The sequence below is a fragment of the Babylonia areolata genome, chromosome 1 (genome assembly GCF_041734735.1).
Source record: "Babylonia areolata isolate BAREFJ2019XMU chromosome 1, ASM4173473v1, whole genome shotgun sequence".
NCBI lineage: Eukaryota > Metazoa > Mollusca > Gastropoda > Neogastropoda > Buccinidae > Babylonia > Babylonia areolata.
Window position 1 is genome coordinate 95,503,257 of NC_134876.1, and position 13,956 is coordinate 95,517,212.

The following is a 13,956-nucleotide window of genomic DNA, read 5'->3' on the forward strand; positions in this document are numbered from 1 at the left end:
TCCTCCTCCCACCCACAGCAGACGACACCAAAACACATGACCACGAGCCTTCCATGTTCACTTGAAACAAGTCTCCGAATGGTTTATCACACTGTGAAAACCGATGTTTTTGTATCAGTCCTTGCTTGAGGTTGATTTTGAACTTGTGCTTGTTTATTTGCATTTCTATTAATCGAATTAGTGATGTCGCATTTGAAAATTATTACCGAAAATAGATTTATGCATCCAAGAAACTTTCTTTCTGTAAATGAGGAAGCAAAGTTTTGATGTATGAATGACAGTCTCCAGCATTGGTTTTAAAGTTTAGGTGAGACTCGAGTCGCAATAGCATTTCGTTTCGGCAGTTCACACGTTGGAGTTTGGAAGAACTAAAGTATTTTTTCATAATGATTATAATTTGCCAGGCATTTCTTTAATGGTCTTAATGAATTATAAGCTTCTGCTGATAATTGGGTGCCACTTACATTTTCTTCTGAGATAACAAAATAATCTTGACATGATAAAATAGATATTTGATTCAAAATAATTTGTAGAATCAGTGTCTTCAAAGTGAATGTATTGTATATGAAACTAGAATCAATTGAAAAAAGTGCATGAATGGCAGTAATCAGCATGAATATTGAGTTTGAGAATGAAAGTATGTGTGTACTAGCATGATCTTATATATATATATATATATATATATATATATGTGTGTGTGTGTGTGTGTGTGTGATAAGAGATATAATTATGTGAATTTGTTTTATTTATATTTTGATAACTTTTGTACTGCAAAAGTATGGGTGGACAGTGTATATGAAATTGTTTTAATTTAAACTGTTTTGGTGATTTATGTACTGTAAAGTGTGCTGAACAATGTATGTGAATTTGTTTTAGTTATGTTTCAATGATTTTTGTATTGAAAAAGCATGACTGTACAGTTTATGTGAATTTGTTTCATTTTGATCTGATCTGTTTGAATGATTTTTGTACTGTGAAAGTACACTGAAAAGTATACATTAAATTGTTTTATTTTGATTTGTTTCAGTGATTTAATACTTTAAAAGTGTACTGAACGGAGTTGGAGACAGTCATCATGTCTGGTGAAAGAGAATCCATTGTTCCCAAGACTCCAGAGACTACCTCTGCTGGGAACACAGCCCTTTACCATGACAGTTCCCAATCACCACAGTCTGTGAGTGTGTGTGTGGATCTTTCTGTACTGTGGCCTATAGTGACTCAGTGATGTGTGTGTGTGGATCTTTCTGTACTGTGGCTTGTAGTGACTCTGTGATGTGTGTGTGTGTGTGAAGACTTCTCTGTACTGTGGCCTATAGTGACTCAGTGATGTCTGTGTGAAGGCCTCTCTTTACTGTGGCCTGAAGTGACTCAGTGATGTGTGTGTGTGGAGCTTTCTGTACTGTGGCCTATAGTGACCCAGTGATGTGTGTGTGTGGATCTTTCTGTACTGTTGCATATAGTGACTCAGTGATGTGTGTGTGTGAAGACCTCTCTGTACTGTGGCCTATAGCAACTATGTGATGTGAGTGTGAAGACCTCTCTTTACTATGGCCTGTAGTGACTCAGTGATGTGTGTGTGTGGACCTCTCTGTACTGTGGCCTATAGTGACTCAGTGATGTGTGTGTGTGAAGACCTCTCCGTACTGTGGCCTACAGTGACTCAGTGATGTGTGTGAAGACCTCTCTGTACTGTGGCCTACAGTGACTCAGTGATGTGTGTGTGGACCTCTCTGTACTGTGGCGTGTAGTGACTCAGTGATATGTGTGTGTGAAGACCTCTCTGTACTGTGGCCTACAGTGACTCAGTGATGTGTGTGTGAAGACCTCTCTGTACTGTGGCCTATACTTCACTCAGTGATGTGTGTATGGACCTTTCTGTACTGTGGCCTGTAGTGACTCAGTGATGTGTGTGAAGACCTCTCTGTACTGTGGCCTATGGCAACTCTGTGATGTGTGTATGGACCTCTCTGTACTGTGGCCTGTAGTGACTCAGTGATGTGTGTGTGAAGACCTCTCTGTACTGTGGCCTATAGTGACTCAGTGATGTGTGTGTGAAGACCTCTCTGTACTGTGGCCTATAGTGACTCAGTGATGTGTGTGTGAAGACCTCTCTGTACTGTGGCCTACAGTGACTCAGTGATGTGTGTGAAGACCTCTCTGTACTGTGGCCTATGGCAACTCTGTGATGTGTGTATGGACCTCTATGTACTGTTGGCCTGTAGTGACTCAGTGATGTGTGTGAAGACCTCTCTGTACTGTGGTCTATAGTAACTCAGTGATGTGTGTGTGAAGACCTCTCTGTACTGTGGCCTACAGTGACTCAGTGATGTGTGTATGGACCTCTCTGTACTGTGGCCTATAGTGACTCAGTGGTGTGTGTGTGAAGACCTTTCTGTACTGTGGCCTATAGTGACTCAGTGATGTGTGTATGGACCTCTCTGTACTGTGTCAAGTGATTTCTGTACAATTCTCTGTGGGAACTGTTTTAGTTGTCAAACTCAAAGTGAGTTCTGCACAATTCTCTGTGGGAACCGTTTTAGTTGTCAAAGTGAGTTTTACACAGTTCTCTGCAGGAACCATTTTAGTCAGAGTGAATTCTGCACAATTCTCTGTGGGAACCGTTTTAGTTGTGGGTTTGTTTTTTTTACCTGCACAAAATGCATGCTGCACACGAGACCTTTATAACTCAAGGTCTTGTTTGTGAAGGGGAAGTAAAAATTATTATCCACACAAGTGTGTGTGTGTGTGTGTGTGTGTGTGTGTGTGTGTGTGTGTGTTATTTTCATGCTGATAAGTCATTCCATTATTTTTTTACTGTCTGTATTGTTATTTGTGTTTTGCTTTCAGAGGATGTGTCAGCTACTTTTTGTCACCTTGGTAGTCATCATGGTTATTGTGAGTATACAGAACAACAATTAGCAAAGTTGGGTAGGTGAGGGTGTGTTTATGGATGTGGGTGTGTTTATGGGTGTGTGCTTATGAATGTTGATTTGTTTATGGCAGTGTATAAATTTATGGGTGTTGGTGTGTTTATGTGTGTGAGTATGTTTATGGTTGTGTGTTTATGGGTGATCTCAGTTGTGACAGCGTTTTGTATCATTTCACCAGGACTTCTGAGGCCAAGTGAGTGAATCTGCCATGGTGCAACAGCCTTTCCACTTTAAAAGCTTTCCTGCACAGGTCTTTTGCACAACTCATCTCTGATTTCTGCTTCTTCATTGCACCAGAAACAGCTGGAACAGTGCCACATTTGCAGTCTTAGGTCAGTACTTGACATCCGCTGGTAGGACTGAATCACAAACTTGGAGGTCCTTGACAAAGCTGAGACAACCAACATTGAAGCCATCTTGAAAATCCAGCTTTGATGGATGGGTTGTGTCATCTGAGTGAAAGACTCCAGGATGCCTAAACAGCTGCTGTATGACCAGCTTTGCTGAGGCAAGTGGAACCAAGGCAGGTCACGCAAGCGGTTCAAAGACTTTGTGAAGGCCAACACAGCCTTTGCCGTGATTGACCCAAGGCGGCTTGAGCCTTGTGCACAGGACAGGCTTGGCTGGCGTGCTCTCACATGACAGCTTTGAAGAGGGACGCTGTGCAAACATCATGGAGGCCTGTGAGAGGAGGAAGGTAGCAACTGTGCCAGCTGAACCAGGACAGTTCCCAGCCCCCACTGTGAATGACCTCGCAGTTTGATAATAATTGGACTCAGCCACCAGGAAGTCCACAACAGATGAGCTGAGCAAACTGTAATCAAAATCAATGGACTACCAAGAAGAAGAGTTTATATGTGTTGGTAGGTCTGCAGGTTTGGGTTTATGTGTGTGTGAGTGTTTATGGGTGTACGTGTGGGGTTGTGGGTGTTGGGTGTGGGTATGTATATGAGTGTTGGTGTGTTATGGGTGTGGGGTTATAGATGTGGGTGTGTTAATGGGTATGTTTATGGATGTGGGGTTATGGATATGAGTGTTTATAGTTGTGAGTGGTTTATAGGTGTGCGGTTATGTGCATGTGGGTGTGTTTATGGGTGTATGTGGGTGTATGGGTGTGGGGTTATGGGAGTGGGTGTGTTTATGGGTGTTTATAGGTGTGGCGTTGTGGATGTATGTGAGTTTTTATGTGTGTGTGGTTATGGTTGGTTAATGGGTGTGGGGTTATTGGTGTAGGCTTATGGGTGTGTGTGAGTGTTTATGGGTGTGTGTGTGTGTGTTTATGGGTGTGTATTTATGGGCATGTGTGTGTTTATGGGTGTGTGGTTATGGGTGTATGTGTGTGTTTATGGGTATGTATGTGGTTATGAGTGTGTGTGTGTGTTTATGGGCGTGTGGTTATGGGCGTTTGTGAGTGTTTATGGGTTTGTGGTTATGGGTGTGTGTGTGTGTTTATGGGCGTGTGGTTATGGGCGTTTGTGAGTGTTTATGGGTTTGTGGTTATGGGTGTGTGTGTGATGTGTGTTTATGGATGTGTGTCTGTTTATGGGTGTGTGGTTATGGGTGTATGTGTGTGAGTGTTTATGTGTGTGTGTGAGTGTTTATGGGTGTGTGGTTATGTGGGTGTGTGTGTGTGAGTGTTTATGTGTGTGTGTGAGTGTTTATGGGTGTGTGGTTATGGGCATGTGTGTATTTATGGGTGTGTGGTTATGGATGTGTGTTTATGGGTGTGTGGTTATGGATGTGTGTGTGTGTGAGAGAGAGAGAGAGTTTATGGGTGTGTGTTTATGGGTGTGTGAGTGTTTATGGGTGCATGGTTATGGATGTGTGTGTGTGTGTGTGTGTGTTTATGGGTGTGTGTGTGTGAGTGTTTATGGGTGTGTGGTTATAGGTTTGTGGGTGTGTGTGAGTGTTTGTGGGTGTGTGGTTATGGGTGTGTGTGTGAGTGTTTGTGGGTGTGTGGTTATGGGTGTGTGTGTGAGTGTTTATGGGTGTGTGGTTATGGGTGTGTGTGTGAGTGTTTATGGGTGTGTGGTTATGGGTGTTTGAGTGTTTATAAGTGTGTGATTATGGGTGTGTTAGTGGTTATGAGTGTGTGGTTATGGGCGTGTTTTAGGTTTGTTGCTGGATTTTTGAGGTTTCTGTTAGGAAGTATTATTGTATTATTTACATAATAATAATGATATTTATATAGCGCTGAATCTTGTGCAGACAAATCAAAGTGCATTCACATTTGCCAGTCATTCACATGCATGCATAACTCTAAAACTGGAGAAACTGAAGACAAGGAAGAGGCAGGGAAGGGAGGCTATCATGGGAAGAGGTGGGTTTTAAGGCCAGACTTGAAAGAGCGGAGTGTGGAGACATGACGAAGCGAAAGAGGAAGTTCATTCCAGTTGTAAGGTCCACAGACAGAGAAAGAACGGCAGCCAATAGTAGAGTGTTTTAATCCCGGTATGCGTAAACAGAGTGGATCTGAAGCCAATTGTAGAGAGCAAGATGGAGTGTAGAGGTGAAGGCAGCCACAGAGATAGGAAAGGGCAGATTTGTGAATATATTTGTAAAATAGAGTGCTGATCTTGTACTTTATTCTGTGTGAGACAGGGAGTCAGTGGAGATGTTGCAAAAGAGGAGTGATGTGCTCAGATTTTTCTTTCTGAGGACAAGTTGGGCAGCAGAGTTTTGTATGCGCTGAAGGGACTGAATGGATGAAGCAGGCAAACCAGACAATAGAGAGTTACAGTAGTCAAGGCGAGAGAGAATGAGAGAAACAACAAGTCTAGATGTTGCGTTGGTTGGCAGATATTTCTGAATGGAACTGATGCGCCGCAATTGACAGCAGCAGCATTGACATGGACAGTGTGTTGTCAAGGACAATGCCGAGGTTCCTGACTGAACTGGAAAGAGGGATGGATGTACTGTCAAGTTTGATGGCGTCAGTTATAATGAATGAGAGTTTTTGTTTGATTCCTATGATCATTGCTTCACTTTTGTCCACGTTCAATTGTAACTTATTTAGAGTCATCCAGTTTTCAGTGTCAAGGAAGCAGTCAGATGTTTCTTGCAAGAGCAATGACATAACCATTGTGTAATTATATTCTTTTCATTCAGGATGAAAGAAATTGGAATAGAGCAATTTGTACACACCTTGTGTTTTTATGTGCAGATATATATTACGCTTTATTCATTTTATTCATTAACTATCTGATATATACTTCAAACAGTATATACCATGTAATTCACAAACAATTGTCTTTACTACACAGATCATTATTTTCCTCAGTAAATAACATGGACTTCACGAGCAATTGTCTTTACTACACAGATCATCATTTTCCTCAGTATATACCATGGACTTCATGAACAATTGTCTTTACTACACAGATCATCATTTTCCTCAATACATTACATACCATGGACTTCACGAACAATTGTCTTTACTACACATATCATCATTTTCCTCAGTATATACCATGAACTTCACTAACAGGTGTCTTTGCTACACATATCATCATTTTCCTCGGTCTGTATATATCATGTGCTTCTTTAACAATTGTCTTTGCTACACAGATCATAATTTTCTTGGGTATACCATGTACTTCACTAACAGTTGTCTTAACTACACAGATCACCGTTTCCCTCAGTATATACCGTGGGGTGGATGTGACAGCCAATGGCTTCATGTATTTCATGTTGGGAGTGAACCTGGTGGGTTTCGCCATTCTGGAGATCATCATGGTGAGTGGGTCAATAAACATTTGTTCATTAATGATGTGAAGGTGGAATGTGTGAGTGAGTACTGGTATCTGAGTACTACACTGTAGAATGGACTGTATGTTGGTAGGGTGGACTGTAGGGTGGACTGTATGTTGGTAGGGTGGACTTGTTGGTAGGGTGGACTGTAGGGTGGATTTGTTGGCAGGGTTGACTGTAGGGTGGACTTGTTGGCAGGGTTGACTGTAGGGTGGACTTGTTGGTAGGGTGGACTGTAGGGTGGACTTGTTGGTAGGGTGGACTATAGGGTGGACTTGTTGCATGGGTGGACTGTAGGGTGGACTTGTTGGTAGGGTGGACTTTAGGGTGGACTTGTTGGTAGGGTGGACTGTAGGGTGGACTTGTTGTATGGGTGGACTGTAGGGTGGACTGTAGGGTAGACATGTTGCATGGGTGGATTTGTTGGCAGGGTTGACTGTAGGGTGGATTTGTTGGCAGGGTTGACTGTAGGGTGGATTTGTTGGCAGGGTTGACTGTAGGGTGGACTTGTTGGTAGGGTGGACTATAGGGTGGACTTGTTGGTAGGGTGGACTATAGGGTGGACTTGTTGGTAGGGTGGACTGTAGGGTGGACTTGTTGCATGGGTGGACTGTAGGGTGGACTTGTTGGTAGGGTGGACTGTAGGGTGGACTGTAGGGTAGACATGTTGCATGGGTGGACTTGTTTCATGGGTGGACTGTAGTGTGGACTGTGTTGGTAGTGTGGACTGTAAGGTGGACTGTGTTGGTAGGGTGGACTGTGTGTTGGAAGGGTGGACTGTGTGTTGGTAGGGTGGACTGTGCATTGGTAGGGTGGACTGTAGGGTGGACTTTGTTGATAGGGTGGACTGTGTGTTGGTAGGGTGGACTGTAGGGTGGACTGTGTTGGAAGGGTGGACTGAAGGGTGGACTGTGTTGGTAGTTGGTAGGATGGACTGTGTGTTGGTAGGGTGGACTGTGTTGGTAGGGTGGACTGTAGGGTGGACTGTGTTGGTAGGGTGGACTGTAGGGTGGACTGTGTTGGTAGGGTGGACTGTAGGGTGGACTGTGTTGGTAGGATGGACTGTAGGGTGGACTGTGTTGGTAGGGTGGACTGTGTTGGTAGGGTGGACTGTGTTGGTAGGGTGGACTGTAGGGTGGACTGTGTTGGTAGGATGGACTGTGTTGGTAGGGTGGACTGTGTTGGTAGGGTGGACTGTGTGTTGGTAGGGTGGACTGTGTTGGTAGGGTGGACTGTAGGGTGGACTGTGTTGGTAGGATGGACTGTGTGTTGGTAGGGTGGACTGTGTTGGTAGGGTGGACTGTGTGTTAGGGTGGAAATGTGTTGGTAGGGTGGACTGTGTGTTGTGTAGGGTGGACTTGTTGGTAGGTGGATGTAGGGTGGATGGTGACGGGTGGACTGTTGGTTGGTAGGATGAACTGTGGAGTGACTGTGTTGGTAGGTGGACTGTAGGGTGGACTGTGTTGGTAGGTGGACTGTAGGGTGGACTGTTTGTAGGTGGTGTAGGTGGACTGTGTGGTAGGGACTGTAGGTGCTGGTTGTAGGATGACTGTGGGTAGGTGGACTGTAGGTGGACTGTTTTAGTCGTGTGGATGTGTAATAAGTGTAGGACTGTAGTGCTGTGTGTAGGGTGGACTAGTGGACTGTGTTGCCACATACCTAATATGAGCATTCATCATGAATCAATATGGACACACACAAACACACACACCACACACCACCACACACCACCACACTGCACCCCACCACACACCACACCACACCACACCCACAACACAACACAACAACATATGTGCATCTGTAGTTATTCTGTATTGTGTGTGTAAACAATATTTATCTGCAGTTATCAGTGTGTGTTAATGTTATCAATGTTTAGTTGTTTTTTTTACTGTTTGTGTTTTCAGTGTTTATCTGTAGTCATTCTTTATTGTATGTATTGACAATGTTTATCTGTCAGTATTCTGTATTGTTTTACAAAGTTAATCTATAGTTATCCTCTACTGTAAGTGTTGACAATGTTTATCTGTCAGTATTCTGTATTGTTTTACAAAGTTAATCTATAGTTATCCTCTACTGTAAGTGTTGACAATGTTTATCTGTCTTTATTCTGTATTGTTTTACAAAGTTAATCTGTGGTTACCCTATACTGTATGTGTTGATAATGTTAATCTGTAGTTATTCTGTATTGTTTTACAAAGTTAATCTGTAGTTATCCTCCACTGTAAGTGTTGACAATGTTAATATGTAATTATTATGTGTTGTTTTACAAAGTTAATCTGTAGTTATCCTCTACTGTATGTGTTGATAATGTTAATCTGTAGTTATTCTGTATTGTTTTACAAAGTTAATCTGTAGTTATCCTCTACTGTAAGTGTTGACAATGTTAATATGTAGTTATTATGTGTTGTTTTACAAAGTTAATCTGTAGTTATCCTCTAAGCGTTGACAATGTTAATCTGTAGTTATTATGTATTGTTTTACAAAGTTAATCTGTAGTTATCCTCTACTGTAAGTGTTGACAGTGTTAATCTTTAGTTATTCTGTATTGTTTTACAAAGTTAATCTGTAGTTATCCTCTACTGTAAGTGTTGACGATGTTAATCTGTAGTTATTCTGTATTTTCTATTTGCAGATCATCTTTGTACGTCATGGAGACCTCCCCAAAGGCAAAACCTGGTTTCTGTACTTTGTTGGAGTAGCTGTCATTCTTGAAGCCATATTCACAGATGTAGCTCTTTTCCGATGATTTTTTTACAGATTTTTTTGTTTTTCTACAGCATATTTTTGCACCATTTTCCTTTACCATTATGCCCGTTATCATTTTTTCCCTTTTGAATCTGTGAAGTAAGTGATTATCCTTTCTTTGCTCAGTAATCCAGTTTACTGAAACTGTCCGTAAAACACATTACCATGTCTTGTACAGTCAGCGAGTCAATTGTTATATTGAAGGCAACTATGTCCAATGCACAAATGCTGTGAATAGTTTTCTGATCATCATCCAGCTCAAAAACAACCTTAGAATAAATCATATTTGTTTAAAAATTGTTGAAGAATCAGTCAGCAGTGGATTAACTGAAATTAACCAAGACAATTTAGTTCAGAAAAGTATTCAGTGTTTACTCTTCAGAAGAGCCAGCTTTCAACAGAGAAATAGACTGACTTTTGTGTGTTATTTGTTAACATATATTCTATACATGATGAGAGTTTGTTATGCTTATGTCTGATCAATGCATATTTTATACATGAGATTGTGATGCTTACACCTTTTGATGCATTTTTTTATACATGATGAAAGTTTGTGATGCTTTCATCTTGTCAATGCATATTGTGCACATGATGAGAGCGTGATGATTACACCTTGTCAGTGCATGTTTTATGCTCATACATGATGAGAGTTTGTTATGTTTACACCTTTTGATGCATATTGTATACATGTGAGAGTGTGATGCTTACACCTTGTCAGTACATATTTTTATACATGATGAGAGTGTGATGCTTACACCTTTCGATACATGTTTTATACATGATGAGAGTTTGATGCTTACACCTTGTCAATACATGTTTTATACATGATGAGAGTTTGGTATCCTTACACTATGGAAAAGAAAACAAACAATGCTTTCCCCTCTCCCCAGCCCCAGTTTTGACAATGTAAAGCACTCCCCACCCCAGTGTTGACAATGTAAAGCACTCCCCACCCCAGTGTTGACAGTGTAAAGCACTCCCCACCCCAGTGTTGACAATGTAAAGCACTCCCCACCCTAGTGTTGACAATGTAAAGCACTCCCCACCCCAGTGTTGACAATGTAAAGCACTTCCCCAGTGTTGACAATGTAAAGCACTCCCCCACCCCAGTGTTGACAGTGCAAAGCACTCCCCACCCGTGTTGACATTGTAAAGCACTCTCTACTCCAGTGTTGACTGTGCAAAACATTCCCCAGTGTTGACAATGTAAAGCACCCCCTACCCCAGTTTTGACAGAGCAAAGCACTCCCCACCCCAGTTTTGACAATGTAAAGCACTCCCCACCCCAGTGTTGACAGTGCAAAGCACTCCCCAGTGTTGACAGTGCAAAGCACTTCCCAGTGTTGACAATGTAAAGCACTCCCCACCCCAGTGTTGACAATGTAAAGCACTCCCCACCCCAGTGTTAACAATGTAAAGCACTCCCCATCCCAGTGTTGACAGTGTAAAACACTCTCCACCCCAGTTTTGACAGTGCAAAGCACTCCCCAGTGTTGACAGTGCAAAGCACACCCCAGTGTTCACAGTGCAAATCACTCCCCAGTGTTGACAGTGCAAAGCACTCAGTGTTGACAGTACAAATGCAGTGTCCAGGATAAAGAAGGGAAGTAACAAGCAGTACAAATGCAGTGTCCAGGACAAAGAAGGGAAGTAACTAGCAGTACAAATGCAGAGTCCAGGACAAAGAAGGGAAGTAACTAGCAGTACAAATGCACAACCCCATTCAGTAGTATCTTCACCAGATAGGAATTCCAGTCGGTAGTCTGCAGGCCTATTGAATGCTCTCATTTCCCACCAGATTTTTACTGTACATGTTCATTTTGAGCAGATCTATTTTTCCTGCATGTGAGATGTTATATATTTAGGTATTGAACCTGCCATCTAAGAATTCAAAATAATAAATCAAAAGCGGTGTTTCTTATTCTGAAATAGTGTTCCCTAAAATACATATTAGTTTAGAACATATATCATTTACTGTGATATATTAAATTCCCATGTTTTCTAACTTTCAAGTTTTTATTCAGCTTGATATGATTTATTTTCTGATGTTTTAATTTAACCTTGTCATGTTCATGTGTGTCAGTTGTTGGCTGAGAGACCATGTGGTGTGAGATCAGCCTTTGAATGCACAAATCATTTTCTACGGGACAAAAAATATTGTATTTGAGTATTTTGGGAGGCAGTCTTTTTTTTTTATGTGAGGGCTTTTATGAAATGATATTGAATACAATATAATGATTGAATAACCAAGTACAGGGCAAACAGTGTAATAATATGAAGTGGTGAGCATTTGCTGAGATTTTGGGTGAATGAAACGCGTTGAACAAAGCATTGTCAGGGTTGTATGACCAGCCACTTCTGTTTATCTGTCAAGAGGCTTCAGAATATTGATTTTTCCCAAAGTTTAGGTATATTCATTCTTTTAATATTCTTATATTTAATTTTCTAATGTGATCAGTCTTTTGTTTCATGTACTTAAATATTTGTCAAAAAGGCTTCATGTTGAAATGTGCTGTTTGTGATAAATGATTGTGTGTGTGTGTGCTTTATATGTACCATGTTAGTTGCTGTTTGTGATAAATGATTGTGTGTGTGTGTGCTTTATATGTACCATGTTAGTTGCTGTGTGTGATAAATGATAGGGTGTGTGTGCTTTATATGTACCATTTTAGGTGTGTGTGTGATAAATGATAGGGTGTGTGTGCTTTATATGCACCATGTTAGTTGCTGTGTGTGATAAATGATAGGGTGTGTGTGCTTTATATGTACCACGTTAGTTGCTGTTTTTGCACTTGATTTTGAGTGTTGTGGGTGTGCTGTTTTTCTTGCCCTTTTTGTGTGTCTGCCAGTGATCAAGTTTGCTGTACAGCAATCAATGCGATTCATACAGTCATGTCATTCATAGTTTGTTCATATAAGCATTCCTGTCTTTAATGACTTTTTCAAAGAGTTTTTATTCATATATTTCTTTGCTAAAACAAGAGTGTTTATATATACATTTATATGATGAAACCAGAGTGTTTACAAATGTATTTATTCGATGAGTGTTTATACATATATTCATTTGATAAAGCACTATTTGTTTGTGGGGCAAGAGAACTTGGAGTGGAGTTTGGAGCAGCACTGATGACATATTACTATCCACCTACAGACTGCAGTATGGTAATTACTGCAGTGTGACATATCATTACTATCCACCTACAGACTGCAGTATGGTAATTACCGTTGTGTGACATATCATTACTATCCACCTACAGACTGCAGTATGGTAATTACCGTTGTGTGACATATCATTACTGTCCACCTACAGACTGCAGTATGGTAATTACTGTTGTATGACATATTACTATCCACCTACAGACTGCAGTATGGTAATTACTGCAGCATGGCATATCATTACTATCCACCTACAGACTGCAGTATGATAATTAACTTTGTATGACATATCATTACTATCCACCTACAGACTGCAGTATGGTAATTACCGTTGTGTGACATATCATTACTGTCCACCTACAGACTGCAGTATGGTAATTACCTTTGTATGACATATCATTACTATCCACCTACAGACTGCAGTATGGTAATTACCGTTGTGTGACATATTGCTATCCACCTACAGACTGCAGTATGGTAATTACCGTTGTGTGACATATCATTACTATCCACCTACAGACTGCAGTATGGTAATTACCGTTGTGTGACATATTACTATCCACCTACAGACTGCAGTATGGTAATTACCGTTGTGTGACATATTACTATCCACCTACAGACTGCAGTATGGTAATTACTGTTGTGTGACATATCATTACTATCCACTTACAGACTGCAGTATGCTAATAAACATTGTGTGACATATCATTACTATCCACCTACAGACTGCAGTATGGTAATTACCGTTGTGTGACATATCATTACTATCCACCTACAGACTGCAGTTTGGTAATTACTGCAGTGTGACATATCATTACTATCCATCAACATACTGCAGTATACTACGGTACTGTAGTGTAGTGATGTTTTACTGGAACCACAGTTGTTACGCCAAAGTCACGTTTTTAATTACTCTGTAACATTTTTTGCTTTATGCTTGCTTTCATTTCATATTTGCCTTTTTGAACCAGTTTGTATGAATAAAAAGCCAACAATAAACACCTCATGGTCTCTGCTGAAGAAGTTGAGGAGGCTTTGAGACTGCTGCTACACACACCATACACCTCACTGCCTGGGTGCCCCTGTCTGTCTGTCTGTCTCAAATAGCACCCCCCACACCCCTGAAAAAAAAAGGAGCAGACAAAAACAGGTGCACAGTGCAGGAAACGGAGAAACACGAGGCGGGTGATCAACTACTTTGCAGACAAAACTCCTTGCTTATTACTGGTGTAACACCCTAAATTGTCACCCTCCCTTCCGTAGGTCCCAAGGGGGACTTGCCAGTTTCCTAAATCGTCACACTGGGGACTACTGAGTCAGTGTCCTAAAATGTCCCCTAGGGAACTACTGAGTCGATGTCCTAAACCATTCCCCA

The 13,956-nt window shown here is 41.3% G+C and overlaps 1 protein-coding gene across 2 annotated transcripts; it reads left to right on the top strand.

Annotated features, from left to right (window-relative positions):
* Positions 1-15: 15 nt before the first annotated feature.
* On the top strand, positions 16-13,594 carry LOC143289784 (uncharacterized). 2 transcript variants are annotated; one of them, XM_076598919.1, is made up of 5 exons: positions 16-130; positions 1,028-1,174; positions 2,848-2,895; positions 6,555-6,665; positions 9,313-13,594. In XM_076598919.1, the coding sequence occupies exons 2-5, from the start codon at positions 1,076-1,078 to the stop codon at positions 9,424-9,426; spliced, it is 372 nt and encodes a 123-aa protein (XP_076455034.1). In that variant the 5' UTR covers positions 16-130; positions 1,028-1,075; the 3' UTR covers positions 9,427-13,594. The 2 variants fall into 2 exon arrangements, with proteins under 2 accessions (XP_076455034.1, XP_076455043.1); XM_076598928.1 differs by lacking the exon at positions 16-130 and adding an exon at positions 169-307.
* The last annotated feature ends 362 nt before the right edge of the window (positions 13,595-13,956 follow it).

What these genes read in the sequence shown, in the direction of transcription:
- LOC143289784 (XM_076598919.1), top strand. Translation starts at nt 1,076, where the DNA reads ATGTCTGGTGAAAGAGAATCCATTGTTCCCAAGACTCCAGAGACTACC. An exon ending in TGGTAGTCATCATGGTTATT is followed by an intron (nt 2,896 to 6,554) that starts GTGAGTATACAG and finishes TTAACTACACAG; the next exon opens with ATCACCGTTTCCCTCAGTAT. An exon ending in CCATTCTGGAGATCATCATG is followed by an intron (nt 6,666 to 9,312) that starts GTGAGTGGGTCA and finishes TTCTATTTGCAG; the next exon opens with ATCATCTTTGTACGTCATGG.